Source organism: Pholis gunnellus (genome assembly GCF_910591455.1).
Source record: "Pholis gunnellus genome assembly, chromosome: 9".
Lineage (NCBI taxonomy): Eukaryota > Metazoa > Chordata > Actinopteri > Perciformes > Pholidae > Pholis > Pholis gunnellus.
The window spans coordinates 24,839,232-24,859,995 of NC_136535.1; the positions used below are offsets into that span (position 1 = coordinate 24,839,232).

General features: G+C 44.4%; 2 protein-coding genes across 2 annotated transcripts in view; both read right to left on the reverse strand.

The window, feature by feature from the left end:
* chrd (chordin) overlaps positions 1-7,113 on the reverse strand; it is a gene marked incomplete at its 5' end in the record, with an annotated part of 16,284 nt that extends 9,171 nt beyond the window's left edge. Inside the window, 9 exons of the mRNA XM_079166943.1 lie at positions 584-666; positions 876-1,013; positions 1,143-1,284; positions 2,317-2,404; positions 3,050-3,167; positions 3,324-3,476; positions 5,445-5,571; positions 5,679-5,782; positions 7,092-7,113. Coding sequence (XP_079023069.1) covers positions 584-666; positions 876-1,013; positions 1,143-1,284; positions 2,317-2,404; positions 3,050-3,167; positions 3,324-3,476; positions 5,445-5,571; positions 5,679-5,782; positions 7,092-7,113 — 975 coding nt within the window. The remainder of the gene's footprint in view (positions 1-583; positions 667-875; positions 1,014-1,142; positions 1,285-2,316; positions 2,405-3,049; positions 3,168-3,323; positions 3,477-5,444; positions 5,572-5,678; positions 5,783-7,091) is intronic.
* Positions 7,114-15,253: 8,140 nt separating this feature from the next.
* LOC306701588 (uncharacterized protein) lies at positions 15,254-19,602 on the reverse strand (the record flags this gene model as incomplete). The annotated part of the gene is made up of 5 exons (XM_079166944.1): positions 15,254-15,795; positions 17,256-17,492; positions 17,621-17,704; positions 17,824-17,878; positions 19,201-19,602. The coding sequence occupies 5 exons, from the start codon at positions 19,600-19,602 to the stop codon at positions 15,254-15,256; spliced, it is 1,320 nt and encodes a 439-aa protein (XP_079023070.1).
* Positions 19,603-20,764: the final 1,162 nt, after the last annotated feature.

Genomic DNA, 20,764 nt, shown 5'->3' on the forward strand with positions numbered 1-20,764 from the left:
CACCGCTAGGCTCGAAAGAGGCGCTTCAACGCAATTCCTGGCAGAATTAAAACCAGACCTGCCTTTCATCACCCCCCCCCCCCCCCCCCCCCACCCCTCCATCCATCCACAGCCCACAGCCCACTAACCACTGACATGTGTGAGGAGTGTGTACGCAGTCCATCCTCTCTGCCCCCCCCCCCCCCCCCCAACACGCCTCCCTCTCTCATCCCTTCCTCACATCTGTCTCAGAAAGAGTTCCTCTCGCACACTTTCGCTCGTCCTTCTTAACTCGTCGTGTCTCGAGGTGGTTAGCTGTGATCAGAGACAACAGCGCCAGGATGTGGTGAGCGGGACCACATCCGTCTCAGAGGGGGAGGGGGGGGGGGGGGGCAGCAGGAGTGGGTGTTCCTAACCAACAACAACAACACTTCTCCTCCTCCAGTCAACCCTTAATTCAACACGTTTTCCCCCTAAAAACCTCCCACTTGTTTCCTGCTGATTATTCCTTCCAAATGATTTGAGGGAACCTCTGATCATTTGACGTAATATATATTTTTCTGCTGTACTTTTGTAAAAACCGTGAGTGTGTGCTGGGACTCACGTGAGAGGTGACGTTGGCTCGCATCTCTCTCAGGACGTGTTGCCGGTACACGAGCTGGACTCGGATGGGCACCAGGAGAGGATCTGACGGAGAGAGAGGCGCAGATTCAAAATGAGACTGAAACTGAAGAAACTGAAATGGCAATAACAGAGATCACAGAAGAGGATTCTTTCCTCGGAGGAATTGGTAATAAAAGTGTTATGATAAAACGCTCTTGCAGGGCTGAGAAAAAATCTCAGTTTTGGGGAGTTTTTGAAACGGTTGTTTTTCTCATTGTCTCGCCGTCTCTCACCTTTGTCCTTGTGCTTGACGAGGCCTTGAAGGATGAGGATGAAGTGGAGGTTGTTCTCCGTGTCGCTCAGCGTCAACATGGCGAGGCCTCCCGTGCCCGAGTTCTGCTCCTGCGACGTCAGCGTCGAACTGAACGTCTCTGCGCACGAGAACACACACACGTTACCGCACTGAGTCGCTGACCTTCTACACTAATACTTTCTCTGTAAACAACTTCAACACAAAGGGATTCAAACGTGTAAAAGAACATCACAATGCTACAACGTACCTGCAAACAGCGCCCTGTGCTTGATGATCTTCCCCTCCACTTCCTCGCGGCCGCCCGTCGCCGTGGTCATGCGGAGGCGCATCAGCTCGGACTGCAGCCGTCGCATCAGAGGCTTCGCCAGGTTCTTCCACACTCCACAGATCTACACACACACACACATACGCACACACACACACACAGGCGGGTCAGCTGCTTTATTGTGCATCACAGTGAAGACGGAGTCGTACTCGGGGCCTGTGGGCTCTCGCTCATGAGAAAAAAAGAAAAAGAAAAGGCATGCAGACAAAACAGCCAACACATCTGCTGAATGCATCAAGCCATGTGATTGTTCTCGTGAAAACGCCGTCTGCAAACCGTCAACATAAAGCCACGACATCTCCCGGAGCGGGGGGGTGGGGGGTGGGGGGGGTGTGGGGGGGGGGGAGAGAGCGCCGGCGCCTCATAACTTTCAGGGTTCAGGAGGTAATCTCCATTCTTAATTAGCGATGTTCTCTCTGTCGCCCTGCTAAGCAGTGATGTCACATGTGAAAAATGTCTCTTTTTACTAAAGTATTCGCTCCCTCACAGCCCCCCCCCCCCCCCTCACAGCCCCCCCCCCACCAGTCTGTCTTTGTGTCAGAGTGTTTTCTCTAAGGTCCTCTGGTGCTTGACACTGATATTTATCTAAAAATAATCATTTCTGGGACCCGTTCTCTGGGGGGGGGGGGGGGGGGGGGCTCCTGCATCTGAAAGTGGAATGAGGACATGTGTGTATTCTGGCAGGAAATGATCTTAAGTCTGAAGGAGTGTGTGTGCACGGCCACTACTGCTGCACCAACCTCTCAGAGTGCTGATTCATCAGCATATTATTGGGACTTTTTTATTAAACAGACTCGTCGACCTCTGACCTGATGGCAGCTTCTCCCCCCCGAGCGAGTGAGTGTGTGTTGATGTTTACAGCAATCAGACTCAGTTTAGAAAGAGCCAATGGAGCGGAGAGGAAGTGTCCCTGTGTGTGTGTGTGTGTGTGTGTGTGTGTGTGTGTGTGTGTGTGTTTATCGTTTATTATTGCTGAGTGAGTTATGAGAGGAAAGAAAAAGGAGTCAAAGAGTTTGAGCCCGGAGTCACGGAGCGGGAGCGTTCATCAGACCGGAGCTGAAAACAGCTCTGATGGAAGCGTGAGCGGATCTCTTACCATGTCCGACTGTCCCTTTGGGACTCTGTACTCAAAGGCAGTGGTGCCATCGGCCTCCAGGAAGAGTATTCTGCTGGGGCGGCTCATTCTGAGAGGACAGGGGGAAGAAACAGGACACACATTTAAGACTCACTATACGTTGACTACTTCTTAAAGCTGAGAGCGACAACAACAGACAGATGGTGACGTGTTTTGTATTTGCGGAGGAAAGGATGCGACTGAGGCCGATCAGAAAGAAGAGCACTAAAGCTTTGTTTAGACTCTGTGATGTTCGTCGCGTCATTCTCAGAGAAAACAGATAAAGTGAACTGTGAAGAGTCACAAAGACAACGCGTGTAACCGGCAAAACACCATAAACCAAGCTCCATATTTCATATTCATGGACTACTTTATTACCTTTATACAAACCCCGTTAAGAAACCAGACATGTAATAAGTGTGTTATAAAGGTTGAATATCCTGTAAAGTATTTGATTTGGCTGATTTTTAAGACCTCCTGTTTCTAAAGCATCTAAAAACAAATTGTCCTTATTCCCTGAAAGTGTAAATAGTGCTTCTATCAGTGAACTTCTATCAGTCACACAAATTCAGAGGTGCACGACCACATGTGGAGCCTTCGCAGGCGGCACGCAGTCCACGATTACATCATTTTCTGGCTTCACCCACGGCGAGTATAAAGTAAGCTCGAAGCTATAAGAGAATAAAAAGGTGCTCGAGGTCTCAGCTGTTCTTACCGCTGGTACGTGATGGAGAAGGCCAGGCTGGTTCTGCTCAGAGAGAAGCGAGCTCTGGCAACACCGTTGGAGCTCGGCAGCCACGATTCCGTCACTCCTGTCAGCACCGCGACGAAGTCTGCAGAGGGAGAGCGGGTAACTTAACAACACACGATAAACATTCCTGTTTGCAGTGATTTCATTCAGCTGTGTGTGTTTCAGCGCGTTCTCCCTGAAGCGTGTTTATATTTGTACGGTTTTGTTTGTCCTCGGCCGTCGGCGGTCTCGTACTCACCGGTGCGGCTCTCCCCGGGGCCCGACTCCTCGGAGCTCAGGTAGGATCGGTCGTTGTATGATTTGTGGAGGTCGTCATCTTTGTCTTTGCCCTTCTCCTGGAAATACTCGAAGCCGTCGAGCAGAGAGTCCGTCTGCTTCTTGTCAACGTCGCCTGTAGAGGAGGGAGAGAAAAAAACCTGTTAATAAATACAAGAGACATGCTGGTGTGTCAAGAGGAAGTCATACGAAGAGGAATACATTCCTATAATAAATAATAAATAAATAACAATAGATAATAAAAAATAAAAAATAATAAATAATAAATAAATTATAAATAAATAAATTATAAATAAATACATTATTAAATAATAAATAATAAATAATAAATAACAAAATAATTAATAATTTATAAATTATAAAAAAATTAATTATAAATAAATACATTATTAAATAATAATAAATAATAAATAAATAATATTAATAAATAATAAATAACAATAGATCATAACAAAATAATTAATAATTAATAAATTATAAATAAATACATTATTAAATAATAATAATAAATAAATAATAATAATAAATGATAAATAAATAATAATACATCTTTTACATCAACAGAATAACTTTCCTTTGAATCTTTAATGGTGTTAAAGAATCATTTGAAAACTCTTTAAATGTTTGCATATAGAGGCGGTACACGTATCTATGGAAGATGCCAAATGACTTGTTTGAAAAAGAGAAAAGTATGAAACTTGTTCAGTTCTTCTACTTTCTCGTTTGGAGTTGAGATCCTCTCTGTGTGTGAAAACATCGGATAACGTTAAAAATTCTGCATTTTTCAAGGAACATATTTCTAATCTGAGTATTCTCCAAGAACCCTGTCAGCAGCAGAGGTATTGTAATAAAGATTTTTAGTGTTCCACTTTGAAGCTGTTTGAGCGTCTGGCAAGACAAACCAAAATGAACCCAAACATTTCAAAACACGTTCTGCTTCATCGTTCTCACAGTCTGGAGCGCAGATCAGACTCAACGCATCGGCCGAGCGTGAAATGGAGACACGTTGAGGTTGAGCAACGCCGGTAGAAATTACAGAAGGAAAGCCAGCAGAGATATGAAGAACGGACAACGTCAATCCAACGCTGAAGCTCTTCATCACAGTCTTCCTCTCTGCCTCTCTCAGCCAGAGGTAACCGACCACAGCGGAGTCTCTCAGCTGAGGAGCTCAAGGACGATTGGGAGCGATCCCGACGATGACCCACACAAACACACACACACACACACACACACACACACACACACACACAGTGACACATGCAGCGACCTGAAGAAGAAAACCACACAGCGGCTCTTCGTCACCCCACAGACTTCAGTTTTCTGAGGAGCTCGACTGGACCGTCTGCTTTCTGTCTTGGGTGTCTGATTCCCCCACAACTCTCACTCCCTCACCCCTCTGCTCCACTGGGGGGGGGGGGGGGCTTCTGGGTAGTTTCACTCTCACTTCTCCCCCACTTCACAACGCTCAGTATCCTCAGGTGCACGAGTCATAACACACACACACACACACACACACACACACACACACAGCATTCTTTTTTCCATCACTTGCATAAAAATACTTTGGTGACAGAGCAAAGACAAACACACTCAACCCTTTCCTTAAAAACTTGACCACAACACACACACACACACACACACACACACACACACACACACACACACACACACACACACACACAGTCCTGGACCTGTCCACACAGCGCTTTACCTTCACTTTCCATTACCAGACGCACAGCGTAGAAAAAACACCAAATCTGCTGAAGACCCACCCTGTGTGTGTGTGTGTGTGTGTGTGTGTGTGTGTGTGTGTGTGTGTGTGTGTGTGTGTGTGTGTGTGTGTGGCGCTCTAATTCTGTAATAAGGTGGAATCGTGTGTGCAGCAGTGTGTGTGTGGCCAGGGTAAGTGGTAATGTGCGAATGAGGCTAAATAGATGGGCGGTACTTGTTAGAGGAAATGTCCATTTGGTGCGTCTGGATGGAAAATCAATGGACCTGCTGGTTGCATCAAACAGCTGTTCTGATGACTAACTCAGTTAACCCAGAAGGGGGGGGGGGGGGGAAAAGAACAGGAAGGTCCTACCTTTGGGGCAGGTTCTGCAGCAGTGTCCCGGCAGCAGGGTGGGATCCTCACAGTCCGGGTTCGGGCAGTCCTGTTTGATGTTCTTACAGTTCACCTTCCCGAACACTTTACCACGACGGCCCTTTTGCTGCGAGAGAGAAACAGACACAAACAATCACAACCTGAAAACACACACAAACATATATATATATATATACAGTATATAAATATATATAGAGAGAGAGAGAGACTTACGGATTCGCAGTAGCACTGGACGCAGTGCATGACCCCGAAGGGCTCCCCAAGATCCGGGTGCCACGTGTCCTCCAGGGAGTAGAATCGACCTCCGAACGAGCATCCTGCAGCACAAACAGATGATTATATGCGGACGTTATGATTCTTTTCTTGATAACAAACGAAGAAAAATTGCAGGATCATAAAAGAGTTTTTGATTTTCCTGAGTTATGGGGGAGCGCAGCGGGATTCAGTCTTCTGAGCCGACTCACATCATGTTTTTAATATTTAAATGCGACTACAAGGCTTTTTATTGAGTGTCAGACATGCGGCACGACGAGCTCTGCAGGCTTGTTTTAATATTAGACAACAAATAAATCTCACAAAGCTCATCGCCCAGACGTGTTGGGATGTAAACTGACCTCGTGTCCTGTCTCGTCCAAATGATGTACGAGCAGACGAAGAGGGAGACGATTGATTTTTTTTTTCATTATTATTAGAGATTCCCAGAAATACGCATTAATAGGCCAAAGATTATATGAAGTCATTTAACGCATTTTGATGGCAAATGTTAAAGAAGAAGTACCGTAAACTCTCCTGAATACAGACATATTTAAGAGAATGATTGCAGAGGATGTCATAACGGGACCGTTTTATCAGAATTGAAATGAAACTATAGTGCTGACTCTGCGTTTACATGCACATCAAATAGACCATGAAGAAGCTGAAATGTGGAGGAAAGAAAGCACATTTTAGTCTAAACATAAACTCATCACTGTTCTAATTTATAGGGAATGCAAATGTTACAGCGGTGTTACGGGAGATAAAAATAACGTTTAGTGTTATTATTATGTACTAAAAATTATAATTGAGTGTTAGTCATGCTGTGTTACTGCAGGAATATTATAGTGGTTAGGATAACTGCCTGAGTGTAAACACACACACACACACACACACACACACACACACACACACACTGCTACCAACCTGGTTCACATTATTCTTTCATTAAAGTGACTGCACACTTTAAAAACAGTCCAGTCCGGTTAGACGGAGCCAAACTGTGAGCCCCTTCTGTCTGTGCCGGAATAAATCATCTCCAGAGGAGCCAATGCTTGCAATGGAAAGTCGATTGATCACAGAGCTTTCCAGCGGTGACTCTGCACCTTAAGGTTAACGTGGAGTTCCCACAGTTTTGAACTGCAGAGTAAGTTAACTTGTTAAAAACCGCAATGGGATTTTGTACGAAAGGGGATTTCACTGCCGCGTTTATGACTCAGATGTTTGCCTCAAGTTTACACATGAGGAACAATTCAAAGGAAACGTGGGACTTCACGATGATTAGGTCGCATATGACGAACACAGTTAAACTATTCTAGCTCCACTCGTTACGCCAGCTATCGGGGCCACTTCACCCTTCGCGTAGCAGCTTACGTGCGGGCTGAACTCGGGTCATGGCCTCGGTGGCCCCTGTGCGCAGACGCACCACCAACAACCAAAGGCAATTTAATTAAAGTCTTTGTTTTCAGGAATATAAATGCACTCACTATACTCACACTTCAAGTGGTGATGATAATAGTAAGCTCACTGTAATTTGGCATGATTTTGATATGAATTAACAACATTAATTGAAAGTCTGGAGTTGTTAAACCAAATGCTGAAGTGCTCGCTGCTGCCCTCTTCGGCTGGTGTCGGGGGAAAAGGAGGGTTGAAGCTTAAAATTGATGGTAAACTGCTGCTTTCTTAGCCGAATTAAAGACTTCATTTACAACACATGGCCTGTTCCTTTCACTTTCATATGGGCCGTAGTGTGCCAAGGATGGTTACAATTACACATTTAGAACGGAGCTCTGCTTGTTGGCACTTCATAAGGCTGAACAGAACGCGGAACGACAGGAAACAACCGTTGTAATGACTGTGTTTCTCTTACCTGACAAGCCTTTGGAGGGCAGCGGTTCTCTCTCCGACTGGATGGGCAGAGAGGAAGACTTGAGTCGCGAGGCCGCTCCGGTGTGCTGCAGCCACGCGCAGCTCAGTACGCACAGCAAGGAGCGGAGCGCGCGGGGAGCCAGCATCCCAAACCTCCCTCTCTGTACGATTTCGCCACACACACAAAAACAAATCCCTCAAAGATTTCGAGTACTTTCTGAAGCTTTATGAGCCACTAATTACACACCCTGACACAGACACACAGACGCAAGTTTCCTCCGAACGTCCAAGTGTCCGTTTGAGTTTCAAAGTCTCCTTTTTTTTTAAATCAGTCGAGTTTCAGTCAGGCTGAGTTTTTCCGAAGACAACTGATCCGTGTGTCTTTCCTCAGTACCAGCAGCCTCCTCAGAGTCCCGTCCCTCTCTGTTTTATAGCCCGCTTCCCTGACAGCTTGAAGCGGCCACCGGGAGGAGGAGGAGGAGGAGGAGGAGGAGGAGATGATGGGTGGGGGTGGGGGTGATGGAAAAGGGAAATTGACGCCCCTATCAATTCACTGACGCTAAAGACATGCAAATGAGTCTGGATCGTTTTATTGGCCATACAAAACTTCAATAATAGTTTTTACCCCCCAACATCTCCACACAGTGGGGCTATATTTGTGTTAAATAAATAAGACCTCCCACTAGAGTTTCCTTTTTTATGTTTTAACCATGCTGAGTGGCATAATGCATTTAAGAGGGAACTTATTCTCAAGGGACTTTTTCTTGTTGTTTTGGTTTTCTTGTCTTATTGTATTCATTTCATAATGTAAGTGCTGTAAGACGCAAACTAAATGTTGGGTTCTAATATTATAAAACTGTTTTTTTTGTATTTCATTTTATTTCTGTGTCATACCAAACATTTGGCCCATCCCACATGTAGCACTATATTTCAATTTCATTCAAAATGACCCCAAAGAAAACCATTAAATATCTATAGATCTTCTTGGTAAAGACATTTTTTTTCATAACTTTTTTTTATTCTTATTATTTACTTTTCATTCATTGTAATTCATTGTAATATTGTTACTATTATTATGGTGGTGGTCATTGGTACCAAATGCTCCCTTATTTATTTATTGATGTATATATGTGTTTTTTGCCATATGGCCTCCATATAGATGGATGCAGAGTTTCACACACTTTGAGAATCTGCTCCGTATACGTTGTGTGCCACGCTTTCAGTCGGCCCACACCGACAGGGTATATATATGTATATATATATATGTACATATATATATCAGCAGTCCTGTGGAGAGCAATGTGTGAATCTCCAGATCATGTACAGTCAGGAATGTGTGAGTGTCTGCCGCATGTGTCTGGCTGCACCGTCTTATTTTCTCAAGTGTGTTTGGAGCGGAGACCTAAGTGACTTAACAGAAACAAATGAAAATAGTTGGAATACCTCGAGGCAACCCGTTTCAATTCGTCCTGGCCATCTGCACACCTCTGTCCTGTTTCAAACTGTTTCTTTTGGCTCGCTCAAGAGCCTGGACGAGTCGACGTAAAATCACATTTATTATGACCCTCACACGCGGATACAGGTGCCAAAGGCCTCAAATCTTTTTCAAACAACATCAACAACAAGGGAAATTTATTAGGGGCCTATTTAGATCTGGGAAATGTTCCCATCAAACAAAAACAGAGCCGTTGAGCAACAGTCCAGCTCCTCAGTTGGTCTCTTGGGGGCCCGAATAAAACGCTCCGTGGCTCGAGTTTACATTACTGTAGTAGTGGTGCTCATGGCTGATTTATTTCACAGAGTTCAGTGAAGGTCAGGCTTATACATGGCTGAGATGTTTGGAATAAAAGGACTGATTGATTTTGGGGGAATGTTTGATAATCAGTTCGTTGTTGCAGAGAACATGTTCGGGCTTTTACAGTGAGAGAAAAAAGCTTCTTTGTTGCTGTTTGTGGCCATTAAACGTCTCCAAACCCCACTTTGAGAACCGCTGAGGAACTAAAAAACTGTTGTGTTCAATTGTATTTTTATTTGATTTAAGTTGCTCTGTCAACGGAGATGCTGCTAATCACACGCAAGAGGACATTAAACTCTGTGTCTCCACACTAAAAACGTGCTAAATGTGCTCCGTTTTGTGCCAAAAGTGCAGGCCAAGGTGCGAACGCAGGGTGTTAGTTCTACATGTGTCACATAATGTGTCCTGTGGGAGCCACTTCCATCCGGGTGTGGAGATTCACGCCGACCCCTCCCTCCCTCCCCCTCCCTCCCAGAGCAGCAACGGGAGTCGATGATGGCCTATTTGCACTTCATCATCGGGTGATAAGCGACACTTTTCTTCTTCTGCGCTGCACACGGTGATTCATTAGGCAGACTGGATGGTAAACGGTCTGTTGGAGCTAACAAAACCCAGTTCAGGTACAGCCTCGCTGGGACAATGACGGCAGGCTTGTTCTTTGTGTATTGGAGGCGCATGTTTGGAAAACCGACCCGAACGTCTCAAAACTCTTATTTCATTACTTCAAGACAGTGTATGATACACGATCCTTCCAGCATGATAATATGCTATTATTTAAGGTGTACCGAATTAAAACGTATTATTTACTGATTTAATAGTAGCGCCATGCAGTTTTACGTTTTTCTGGTGAGCAAACAACACATCATTGCTAGATTTCCTAATGAGGTTCAGACTTTTATTAGTTCCAAAACGATGGGAATAGCCTGCAGCACACTATTCATGCACACCTTATCATTTATAGATTATTGGACATGTTCTATATTGATACAGTAGCTATTGAATGTAATGTTTAAGTTTACAATGAGAATATTTTGGGTCCAGGTCCCTGAACTCCACTGAGCGCTATAGGTTCATTACGTCACTGTGTGGGGTTATAATCCTGTATTCATTACAGAAGAATATTCTTTATTAAAAACAATACATTCGTCTTGAGTTGACCCACATCTCGCTGTCTGTGTGTGAGAAGAGAAGGACCAGAGGAGAGCGAGAATGAACTCTGAAGTCATCGCGAAACAACGCCAGGAAACATTACAGCCCAATCAAATCGATTATCCGAGGATGGCGCTTGATGACTCGATCCCGACTCCAATAGAAGCAGACACGATGTTCTTTGTATTTTATTTCGTTGGCTTTAAAACAAAAATACAATATCGCTCCACATTGCAGGTCTGTTGATGTGAAACACTGCTGGCGTGGAAAGACAAATTAAGATTTACAACCATATTGGCACAATGGTGCAGCTGTGGACGCACACACACACACACACACACACATAGGGTACTTCACTCTCCATCACAGCGCTGTGTATTTGCTCTTGTTTGTCAGACGCGTCCCGGCTTGCAGGTCATAAATGCGGGTTGTTTAACAGTATCAGCCCCCCCACCCCCCACACCACCCTCTTCCTCCTCCTTAATCTGTCTGCCTTGACTACACAGCGCGCACACACTCACTGAGGACCGCATCCTGTTTGCTGGTCGGACTGGGAGGTGTGAATATTCAACCAGTGAGCTATGATAGCCTGGCAGATGTGCCCGTCTCCCTCTCACACACACACACACACACACACACACACACACACACACACCACCTGTTCCTCATCACATGGAAGCTTACTGCACTAACAAGCATGACATGTTTCGCTCTTTGCTTTTACAATGAGACTTAAATAAGCGTGTGATTTGTTTAAAAAAAAAGAAAAAAGAATAAAAACATCACGCATCTTTAAATGCGGGCTCCCATATGGCTCCCTACAACACATTGTGTTTATGTGACCTCCCGTTCCTCTCCTATTAATTCGCTGGAATTGCATCTCAAAGACCAGATTATCTCTGACTCATGTTTAGATGAGCTCGTGTCCGGTTGCATTCCTAATTTATGTGCGCATTTTTCTATCATAGGCAGACATCTCAGGAGGGAACTCATTCTGTTCTCTTTCAGATCAAGAGAACTAAAGTGCATCCAGGAACATTTGAGGATGTCCCCTCAGTGACAGAGCAACAAAACACGCAGCGCGCGGCGCTTCCACCGCCACTGTTATGCTGATGCTGATAATGATGGTAATAACAGGCCCAGTTGTAAAGCTAATGTTGTGCTGCAACGGGGGAAGAAGGGGGTCGAGTGGGCCTCTCCTCCACCCAGTGTATGCAAATAGGGAAGTCTTGCAGAGTCGACGTTTATTCATACAAACGGAATCAATTTGCGGACGCATGTCGGAAAACGGACCTGGTTTTTCTCTCTTCTCACTATTTTTTTGAGTGTGGCAATAATTACTGCAGGCAATTAGCGGGCAGAAGTTATTTCCCGAATGCACTGGCTCTGGTTGCTGTGGGGTGTTTGGGGGTGTTTGGTTTATTTTGACACCTCGGGGAGAGGGGCTGATTACAGGGTGAAGTCTCCCGTCATTTAACCGCCAATAGCGGCTTTTACGGAGAAAAGGTGCACCGAGGAGATGCTGGGATTTCAGTCTGATAAATATCGTTTTGAGCACGATTTGCTTCCCGATGAGACCTTTTATGCTGTAGGGCATCATATCTGTTTGGTTTGGAAAGTGATGAAGTATTCAGTGTAAAATATACAGTAATAAAAACAGTACACAATGTGTATTAATAAAATGGCCCATATGAGTGCTAAGATCGCCTGATTCAGTCAAATATCAGAATCCTTTACTCTGATCCTTTCCTGGCGTAAAAGTAATACCTGGCTTAACATTTAAATGCTCACAAATACAAGTCTTTCTTTAAGAATCCCACTTAAGTAAAAGTACACAAGTATTATAAGCAAAATGTATTTAAAGTATCGAAAGAAGTCCTCATTATTAAGCAGAATCTGTGTTATTTTATAGTACCTTATATTATTGTATTGTCACACAGATGCATTCAAGTGTAAGCTGTGTTTTACTGTCATTGTTGGCCAATGGGGGTCATTTTAACTACTCTGTTGGGCAATGCATTGTATTTTATATACTTTTCTTACATTCTGTAATCTTTAGCAAATATAAATAGTATAGAGTATAAAGAACAATATTTGTCTCTGAAATGTATAAAGGCAAAGTATTGAGGGACAAACATGTCAGTCAAGTGAAGTACAAGTGACTCAAAACTGGATATGAGTCAATACTTGAGTAGTTTCAATACACCATTGGCTAAAAACACAATATTTCCCTTTGAAATGTAGTGGAGTAGAAGTATAAAGGCAACACTTTGATCAACTACACAGCAATTCAAAGTGCTTTACATAACACATCAAAAGGCAGAAAGACGAGACATAAAAGAAACAATAGACACATAAAAGAGTCAAATAAAAGACGAGAAATAAGCTTCAAATAAACAAGACTTAAACATAATAATTGAAAACATACAGTTCAGTGCACGATGTGAATAATATATTGAAGAAGCATGAAATGGAAATACTCAAGACCTCAATGTACTTTGAGTAAATGTACTTAGTTACAATCTACCACTTAATGCTCAGAAAGATGCTGCCAAACACTCACACATGGCCCGACTTGTTTCAAGTCTTATCCATCCTTCCTGGAAAACTCCCCCCCCCCCCCCCCCCCCCCCTCTCTCTCTCTCCCTCTCTCTCTCTCTCTCTCCCCCCCCCCCCCCCTCTCTCTCTCTCTCTCTCTCCCTCTTTCTCCTCTCGGCTCTTTGATATCTGCATCACGTCCCTCTCATTTCTGTTTACAAGAGTCAAATTGCTTCCACACACTTTATTTCTAAAAGCAGATAGATCTGCAGAGAGCCGCGCCAAAAGAGCGGTCACGGCACATGCAATTTCTTTTTCTTTTTTTTACTCCCCCGGTAAATACCCCGACCGTTAAACATCAACACACAGTCATGCTGATGAGTGGTCTGAGAGGCGACAGTCTGACAAGCTTCTCTTTTGACTCACCGGTTATTACCGAGTCTGACCCCGCTGCTTAACTGATTTCGTGCTTGCGTGAAATGAATGATGCTCAATGGAAAATTGGCCCAACTCCACTGCTACTAGTCCTCTCAAACGCCCCTGTGGACCCACTATACTGACTGATGCTTGGTATAATTGCGAGCATTTTTTTTTTTCATCTTAAAATGAGATTTACAGTCTGACTAAATACTTGGAATTGTTCAATAGTGACGCCGTTAAGTATACAGGCTCAATGTGAACATTGACGATGCCAAACTGAATCTGGCTCACGTGAAAAACCAGAGATGTGTGAAGCCATGGATGGATTACTGAACGGGCTGACCGGGGCCCAGGGGCCCAGGGGTCCAGGGGCCCAAAGAGACGGGGGAAACTGGGCCTTCACCTACAAAATCTCACTCATTGAGACACGTACCAACCAGGAAGAGACTCAAAACAACCAAGAAAAAAGAGGAAAAGGCTACAAAGAGACACAAATAGATTCAAAATGACAACAAAGAGATACAGAGCAACTACAAAGAGACACAAAACAACTACAAAGTCAAGACTAAACTACCACAAATAGACAGAAAATGACTACAAGGAGATACAAATTGACAAGAAAAGAGACAAAATACATGGAGAGAAGCTTAACGACTACAAAGAGACACAAGACAACAACAAAAAGATGCAAAAAATCTCTAAGAGTCTGTGTGTCTTACTACTATGTAGATGGTGTGTGATGTGATGTTTTTACATGTCTGTGCCCAGGAGTCGAAACCCCTTCAGGTCTAAAAAAATATGCATTTTATTCAACAGCTGACCAATAAAAGAACTTGACTGAAAGCGCCACTTTCATTGTTTTATGTGCCAAGACTACTCACGTGCCTCTATTACTATACAGTGATGTGCAATCACCACTTCTAACGGAAGTCAGAAGCTCAGCAAAAACAAATTCAACGACGTCGCGGCCTGAGCCAGTTGATCTATTCAGAGCTTCTGGATGAAAAGCTGTCGGGAATCCCTCTCTCTCTCTCAGCTCGGTCGTCACCTGCTGTCTTTAATTCATGCATGCTGTTTTCTCTTTCTCCCTCTCTGTTCTCCTGCTCTCTGTCGCACATCTTTTGAAGTCTTTTCGGGAGTCCTGTGGTTTTCAAAAGGGTCAGAGAAGGGCAGCCCTCTACTGTCCTATCGACGGCCGGCCGCGGGACAAACCTACGTTACCACCTGTCCTCGCCGCTCTGTGTCAACGCTGCTGGTGTCACTGTACTCACACCTCCGTCATCTCACCCCCCCGCCGCTCGTACACTATTTCCTCCCGCACACACACACACACACACACACACTGAGCAAACGACACACACACTCCTTGTCTTGCTTGTGCACATCTATACACACATGCAGGAACGTGCGCACCACTACTGTAGGACCCCCCCCTGCTGTCTGACAACCGTCACACAGAGCCGAATCAAGGAGTCCCGCTGCTCTAAAGCCTGCCCTTTTCCTCACACTTCACATTACAGAGGACTCTTTCTTGGCCCGATCCCCATACCAGTGGGGGTTGTTTGGTTGAGAGAGAGAGCGAGAGAGAGAGAGGGGGCTGCGTCCTGGGGAGAGAGTCGATTGCAGGTCCGGGGGTCACGCAGAGACTGGTGAAGAGGCAGCCAAAAGTCCTTCAAGATGAAAAATTAGCCTTTCAAATGACAGCCAAAGATCAAAACCCCTTTGGAGGAGCAGTGTGTTTCTGGTGCTGCCATTGAAGAGTTTCCTATTCAGCTGCGGTTTCCTGTCCTGCTTGCCCAGAGGGAAACATCCCAGGAGTGGCCGGATCAGGAAGGGAAGCCAAGGTAGAGCAGGACGATCCGAAACTGGACACCAGGCCCGAGTCCGAGTCCGACACGGCCAGCTCCTCAAACTTCTGTATCACTTTCCTCACCGACTGGAAGGGAATCTCCCTGCGCCACCGGCCCCCGCCGGCAAAGCACGGTCCTCTGTAGGCCGAGTCCTTACTGAGGAACACGTGAGGAGGAGTTGGGAGGCCGCAGCGCAGCCTCAGTCGACCCTGGCCCAGGCCCAGAGCCGGGAGGACTCCAGCCGGGTCGAAGCGCGTAGGCAAGGTGGCCAGGTGCTCCCGGGTCAGAGCGTTGTGGAAGCTCAGGGCGCCCCCTCCGATGTTCAGGAAGACCCCGAGGGTTTTGACCTGAGGCGGGACGGAGCACAGCGGCTCACGGCTCCCATCGTACACGGCACGAAAAGACGGGCCTTGTCTTTCAAACCACCAGCCGCCAAAACCATCGAGTGAGCTGACACCTGAGAGACAGAAAAATTAAGTTTCATATTCACTGTGCATTTATTTACGTATTTTATTGTATTGTAAAGTATTGTGTTGTATTAAGCTGTACAGTGTTTTACTAGTGTTTTTCTTGTTGAACTGTACTGATAATATTTGGTCAAAATTGTAATGACCTGCCCAGACGAACAGACGAAGGTTAGCTCTCTCGCTAACTCTGGCACATTTACATTGAGGTGGAAACTGAAATGTTGATTAATGTGCACTGTCCCTGGTAAATAAGTAAATGTATTGATTAGCAGCCTTTACTAAGAATTTAAACCCACAATCTCTCGACTCTTTAGAAATCTTGGAACATGATACATTCTGACTCATTACTTTACTTTATTCTAAGAAGCCAAAAGTGAGAAGCATTAGTGTTAGCCATGCTAGTGACTAAGACTAATGAAGAACATAAGTCAGCAACTATTGGACGGAGTGGCAAGAGGTTTGGTACCTACCAGGCGGCAACCTCTGGTTCCAAAAAGTGAAGCCAAAGCTTCATGTGTTAAAGCTGCATTCTCTCTAATGTCCACCAGGGGGCGACTCCTCTGGTTGTATAGAAGTCTATGAGAAAATGACTCTACTTCTCTCTTGATTTATTACCTCAGTAAACATTGTAAACATGAGTTCATGGTCTCAATCTCTAGTTTCAAACGCCGTCAAAATATGGTCACTTCCGTTCACATGGTTGCAAAAATCCAAGATGGCGACGGCCAAAATGACAAACTCAAAGCTTCAAAACCGTAGCCAACATACCAACGGTTATATTATATAGTCTATGGAACAGACATTTGTGATCCTCAAAAGTTTTTAGAGCTATTTAGCAAATGTTAGCATGCTAACATGCTAAACTACGATGTTTAACATGACACCTGCCAAACACCAGTTAGCCATAGTCATTGTGCGCATGTTAGCATAATGACATTAGCATTTAGCTCAGAACACCTGCGGCTCACAGAGCTGCTCGTCCAGCTGTAGACTTTTAGTTTTGCTCTATTGTTCATCTCCCAAAAAAAATATAAGGTCATTCTTGACCCGAGGTACGTGAGAGTCTCGTGTCTTTTTCAATATCAATATTTTTCAATGTGGTTACTGTTTCTTTTTAAAAGCTGTAATGTGGCAATTCTTCATATTCCAAACAAATGAAAACATGTTACACGTCATACTAGAGATGAAGTTAAACACAAGCTCACTTTTCCAATGTTGCTCAACCAATGAACAATGTTCAAAACCACTTGGTGGCACTATGAGCTGTGAAGTTGTGTCCGATGACGCACGTGTGTGTGTGTGTGTGTGTGTGTGTGTGGTTGTGTGTGTGTGTATACATGTGAGTGTGGGTTGAAACGAGCACAGTCTTGCTGACTAACAGTGAGGGTTTCTGGAAGCAATAAGCACACTTGGCAGCCAACCAACCCAAACAAAAAGAGAGAGCTCTGACCGATCCTGTAGACGGAGCTGTTGCAGACGTCCACCTCCCAGTAATACTGTCCCCGTGCAATGACAACATCAGCGCAGACCTGGGGGAGGGCCGGCGTAGCCCATGGGTCAGAGGTGGTTGATCGCCTGGCCTTGTCGTCTGGATGAGGGCTCTCTCCTTGGTGGGTGACGGTGAGGGAGGAGTTGGAAAGATGGAGGGATGGAGGGACAGTTGAAGGGTCCAGAGCAAAACATAGTCCTAAAATAAAATAGAGCATAGTTTGGTTTTTCATTATATTAATCTATACAATCAAAATTGTATACACATTAAAGCACGTGAGGTGTATTTCATTTGGGGATTAAAAGTCATGAAGTATGATTCCTGACCAAAGACAGACTGCTCCATCTCCTCCTCTCGCAGGTCTACGACGCCATCCACTGGTGCAGCTGAGGAACTGGCAGCATTGGAGCCTGGGTCAAACAAGGAGAGTGTATACACAATGCTCTATGTTTTCATGCTTACAGATCATGTAGATAAAGGTTTATTCTAAGAATGTGGTTGGGGCCGATGAACACATCACTACACTCACCATGTAAACAGCTCTGTGCCGTCACGTCACCTGAATCCCGGCAGTATGAGTTCCCCTGAAATACAGTGATGTTTGGAATATAGAAGACATAGGTGAATCCAAGTTAGGGACACATGTTGCATAGAATGAAAATGTATTTCATAAAACTAGCACAATAATACTCGCTTACAGTGTAGTATAAGTAGCATCAAACACATGGAAATTATAAGAATTTGTCAGGAAAACTAGCTTTTATCCAACAAGAAATAAGGTTAGATCCCCCTAGTGATGATGATCCTGGGCTTCAAATAAATAATCAGACTTTTTTTTTTAGGGTTTGTCTATGAAGTATGCAGCTATACAGCCGGGAGGCTTTTAGCTTAGCTTAGCACAAAGACTGGAAACAGAGGGTGAACAGCTAGCTATTTAATGTGTTGTATCAAAATATTTCCAGACTTTGTGCTATGCTAAGTTAAGCTAATCAAACTGGCCGTTGCCCATAGCTTTACATCAGTTGGAGAGTGGAACTGTATCAATATAATCATTTTACTTTTAGGAAAGCAAATACTACCTATTGTTTTACGGTTAAAACTTACATGCAAGTTAATAGTTTGCCAACCAACTTCCAGTATTTTTAGACTTTAAAACATTTAAATTTGACAGTTTTAACGTCAATAAATGTCACAGAAGTCAGTGAATATAATCTGAAAAAGCAACTCCAATAAGTAAAAACATTTCCTATAACACACTATAATATAGTTGAGGAGATTTATAAGTGTTATACAGAATTAGTCAATAAGCATAACTTCTACTTTGAAGGCATATTTCTTATTATTACAACTCTTATCTTACTATATTGTCAACTTTATCTCTTAAAACAGCAGCCTCCACACGCTGCTATTGAAAATGGTGGGTATTATCAATAACCATGTTCGTTGATTATATATAGTGATCATTTTGGGAGAGTCTGTGGAGGGAGGCCTAAAGGGCTGTCAGTGTTGCCGACCTGGTAACTTTCTCGCTAGATTTAGCAACTTTTGGAGCTCTGCTAGCTACTTTCATTGGAGAAGCGTTAGCGACACTGGGCTGGGTTTTTCAATTAGCAAAGTTAATATATTTATACTTGGCTTATAAACGATAAAAAGGGGATGGCCAAAATGTTTACATATTGATACTTGAAATACATATATTTTATTATCCTCAAATTGTATATATATATATATTTCTTGCATATATTGATTCTAATTACTTTTCTTTTTTGCACGAAATCTTATTTGCAAGGTGTCAACAATACAACACCCTGCACGTCACTTCACACATTGTACCAGCATGTAACGGATAACACATTTAAATCTTGCATCTTTACAGACATGCTCTTCTTACTTTGGGTCTGTTTACCTGCACATGTTGAGGGTGATCTTCAGATGCTACCCCCTTCCTGTCTGTGTCCCCGCTGAAGGTGGCATGCTTTGGGAGACAGGAAGTGGCAGATGACCAGGTCCAGCATGGCAGCTCCACAGGATGTCGACAGCGCGGGCACGCCACAGAGCAGCAGACCGTCGGGTCGACACTGCGGCGACGACACTGACCTGATCTCGTTCCCTCTGCGGCTGCTATACAGCGAGCACACATGGTGTGAGAGCACGGCAGGAACAGGACGGTGTCGTACTCCTGGTTGCAGGCAGGACAGAGAGAGAGCTGCTGCAAACAGTCTTCTTCCTCATCAGACTTCATTGCTTCCACACCCAGAAGCTTCTGCTCTCCAGGTCTTCCCCGGGGATAAAACGGACTCACAGACATTACTGACAAGTAAATACATTCTTTAAATACCTCTGCTTTTTTGACTTGTTTGACAAAGTCAGCAAAGTACAGCTCTTTGTCCACATGTTGCCTTAGACATCCAGTTTTGCTTCAAATAAAATCCACATTTCTGTTTATTCCCAATATGCAGATGATACCTGACTGTGTCTATCCAGCTATCATCCTCAGGCCTCAGTCAGTATCGAAGCAGCATCCATTCACCCAGGAAAGAAACACAAGGGCAACATCTTATTGTCCAGATGTCCTTTTTGCTAGAAAATCTCAAATATGTTCCAGTGAGAACACATATCCCACTGTGGCAAAAGTTCACTGTTCTCTAACAGCCTGCAGAACGCTGTAGAACAAGATATGAAGAAATCCTCCTGTTGTGCAATCCTCTCTGTCTCTTGGCTGACTACCGTTGGGGGGAATAGGTGGAATGGCCTGAGAGCAGATAAAAGACAGAGAGTGGTAGAGCAAGAGAGAGAGAGAGAGAGAGAGAGAGAGAGAGAGAGAGAAAGAGAGAGAGAGAGGAGCCCAGCCTTTTAAAAGGTACTCATTGCTTGGTGTTGCCATGGTAATGGCTCTTCCCATAGAGACGCACGACGGCAAGATAATACGCCGCATTGAACCCTTGTGCACATACACATCTGAGTGTTAACAAAGAGCTCATTACCACCATGAGCCATAGACAAAACCTCTGTGCCACACATTTTCTCCCCCTGGTCGGGACGCTCTGCTCTCCCGTTCGGCTGTGCCTCCCTCATGGAGGAGCATCAGTGGTCTGCCCTCAGAATTACAGGAAATATATTCATCACAGCTCTTTAAATCACTGCTGGCGAGAAGCAGACGGCTCATTGTCCCCTTTCGACTTGTATACAATGTAGGGGGCCGGATCTGAGGTCAGCGTAGGGAGGGCTACCAAATGTAGCACTTCATTGGTGGTCCATGTGTGGTTCTTCACGATTTCCCTCCTAACTGGATTAACCCGATTTGTATGCTGCTCGATTGGTACAGGTTCAGTCCGGAGAAAGCCATGAGTTATGACAGACGTTTGAGAGGGAATGACACTAAACAAGACACAGGAAGTCACATATGAGTTCCTCATCGTATCCTCATACCTTTGGTTTAGGCAACAAAACTACTTAGTTAGGTTCAGGCA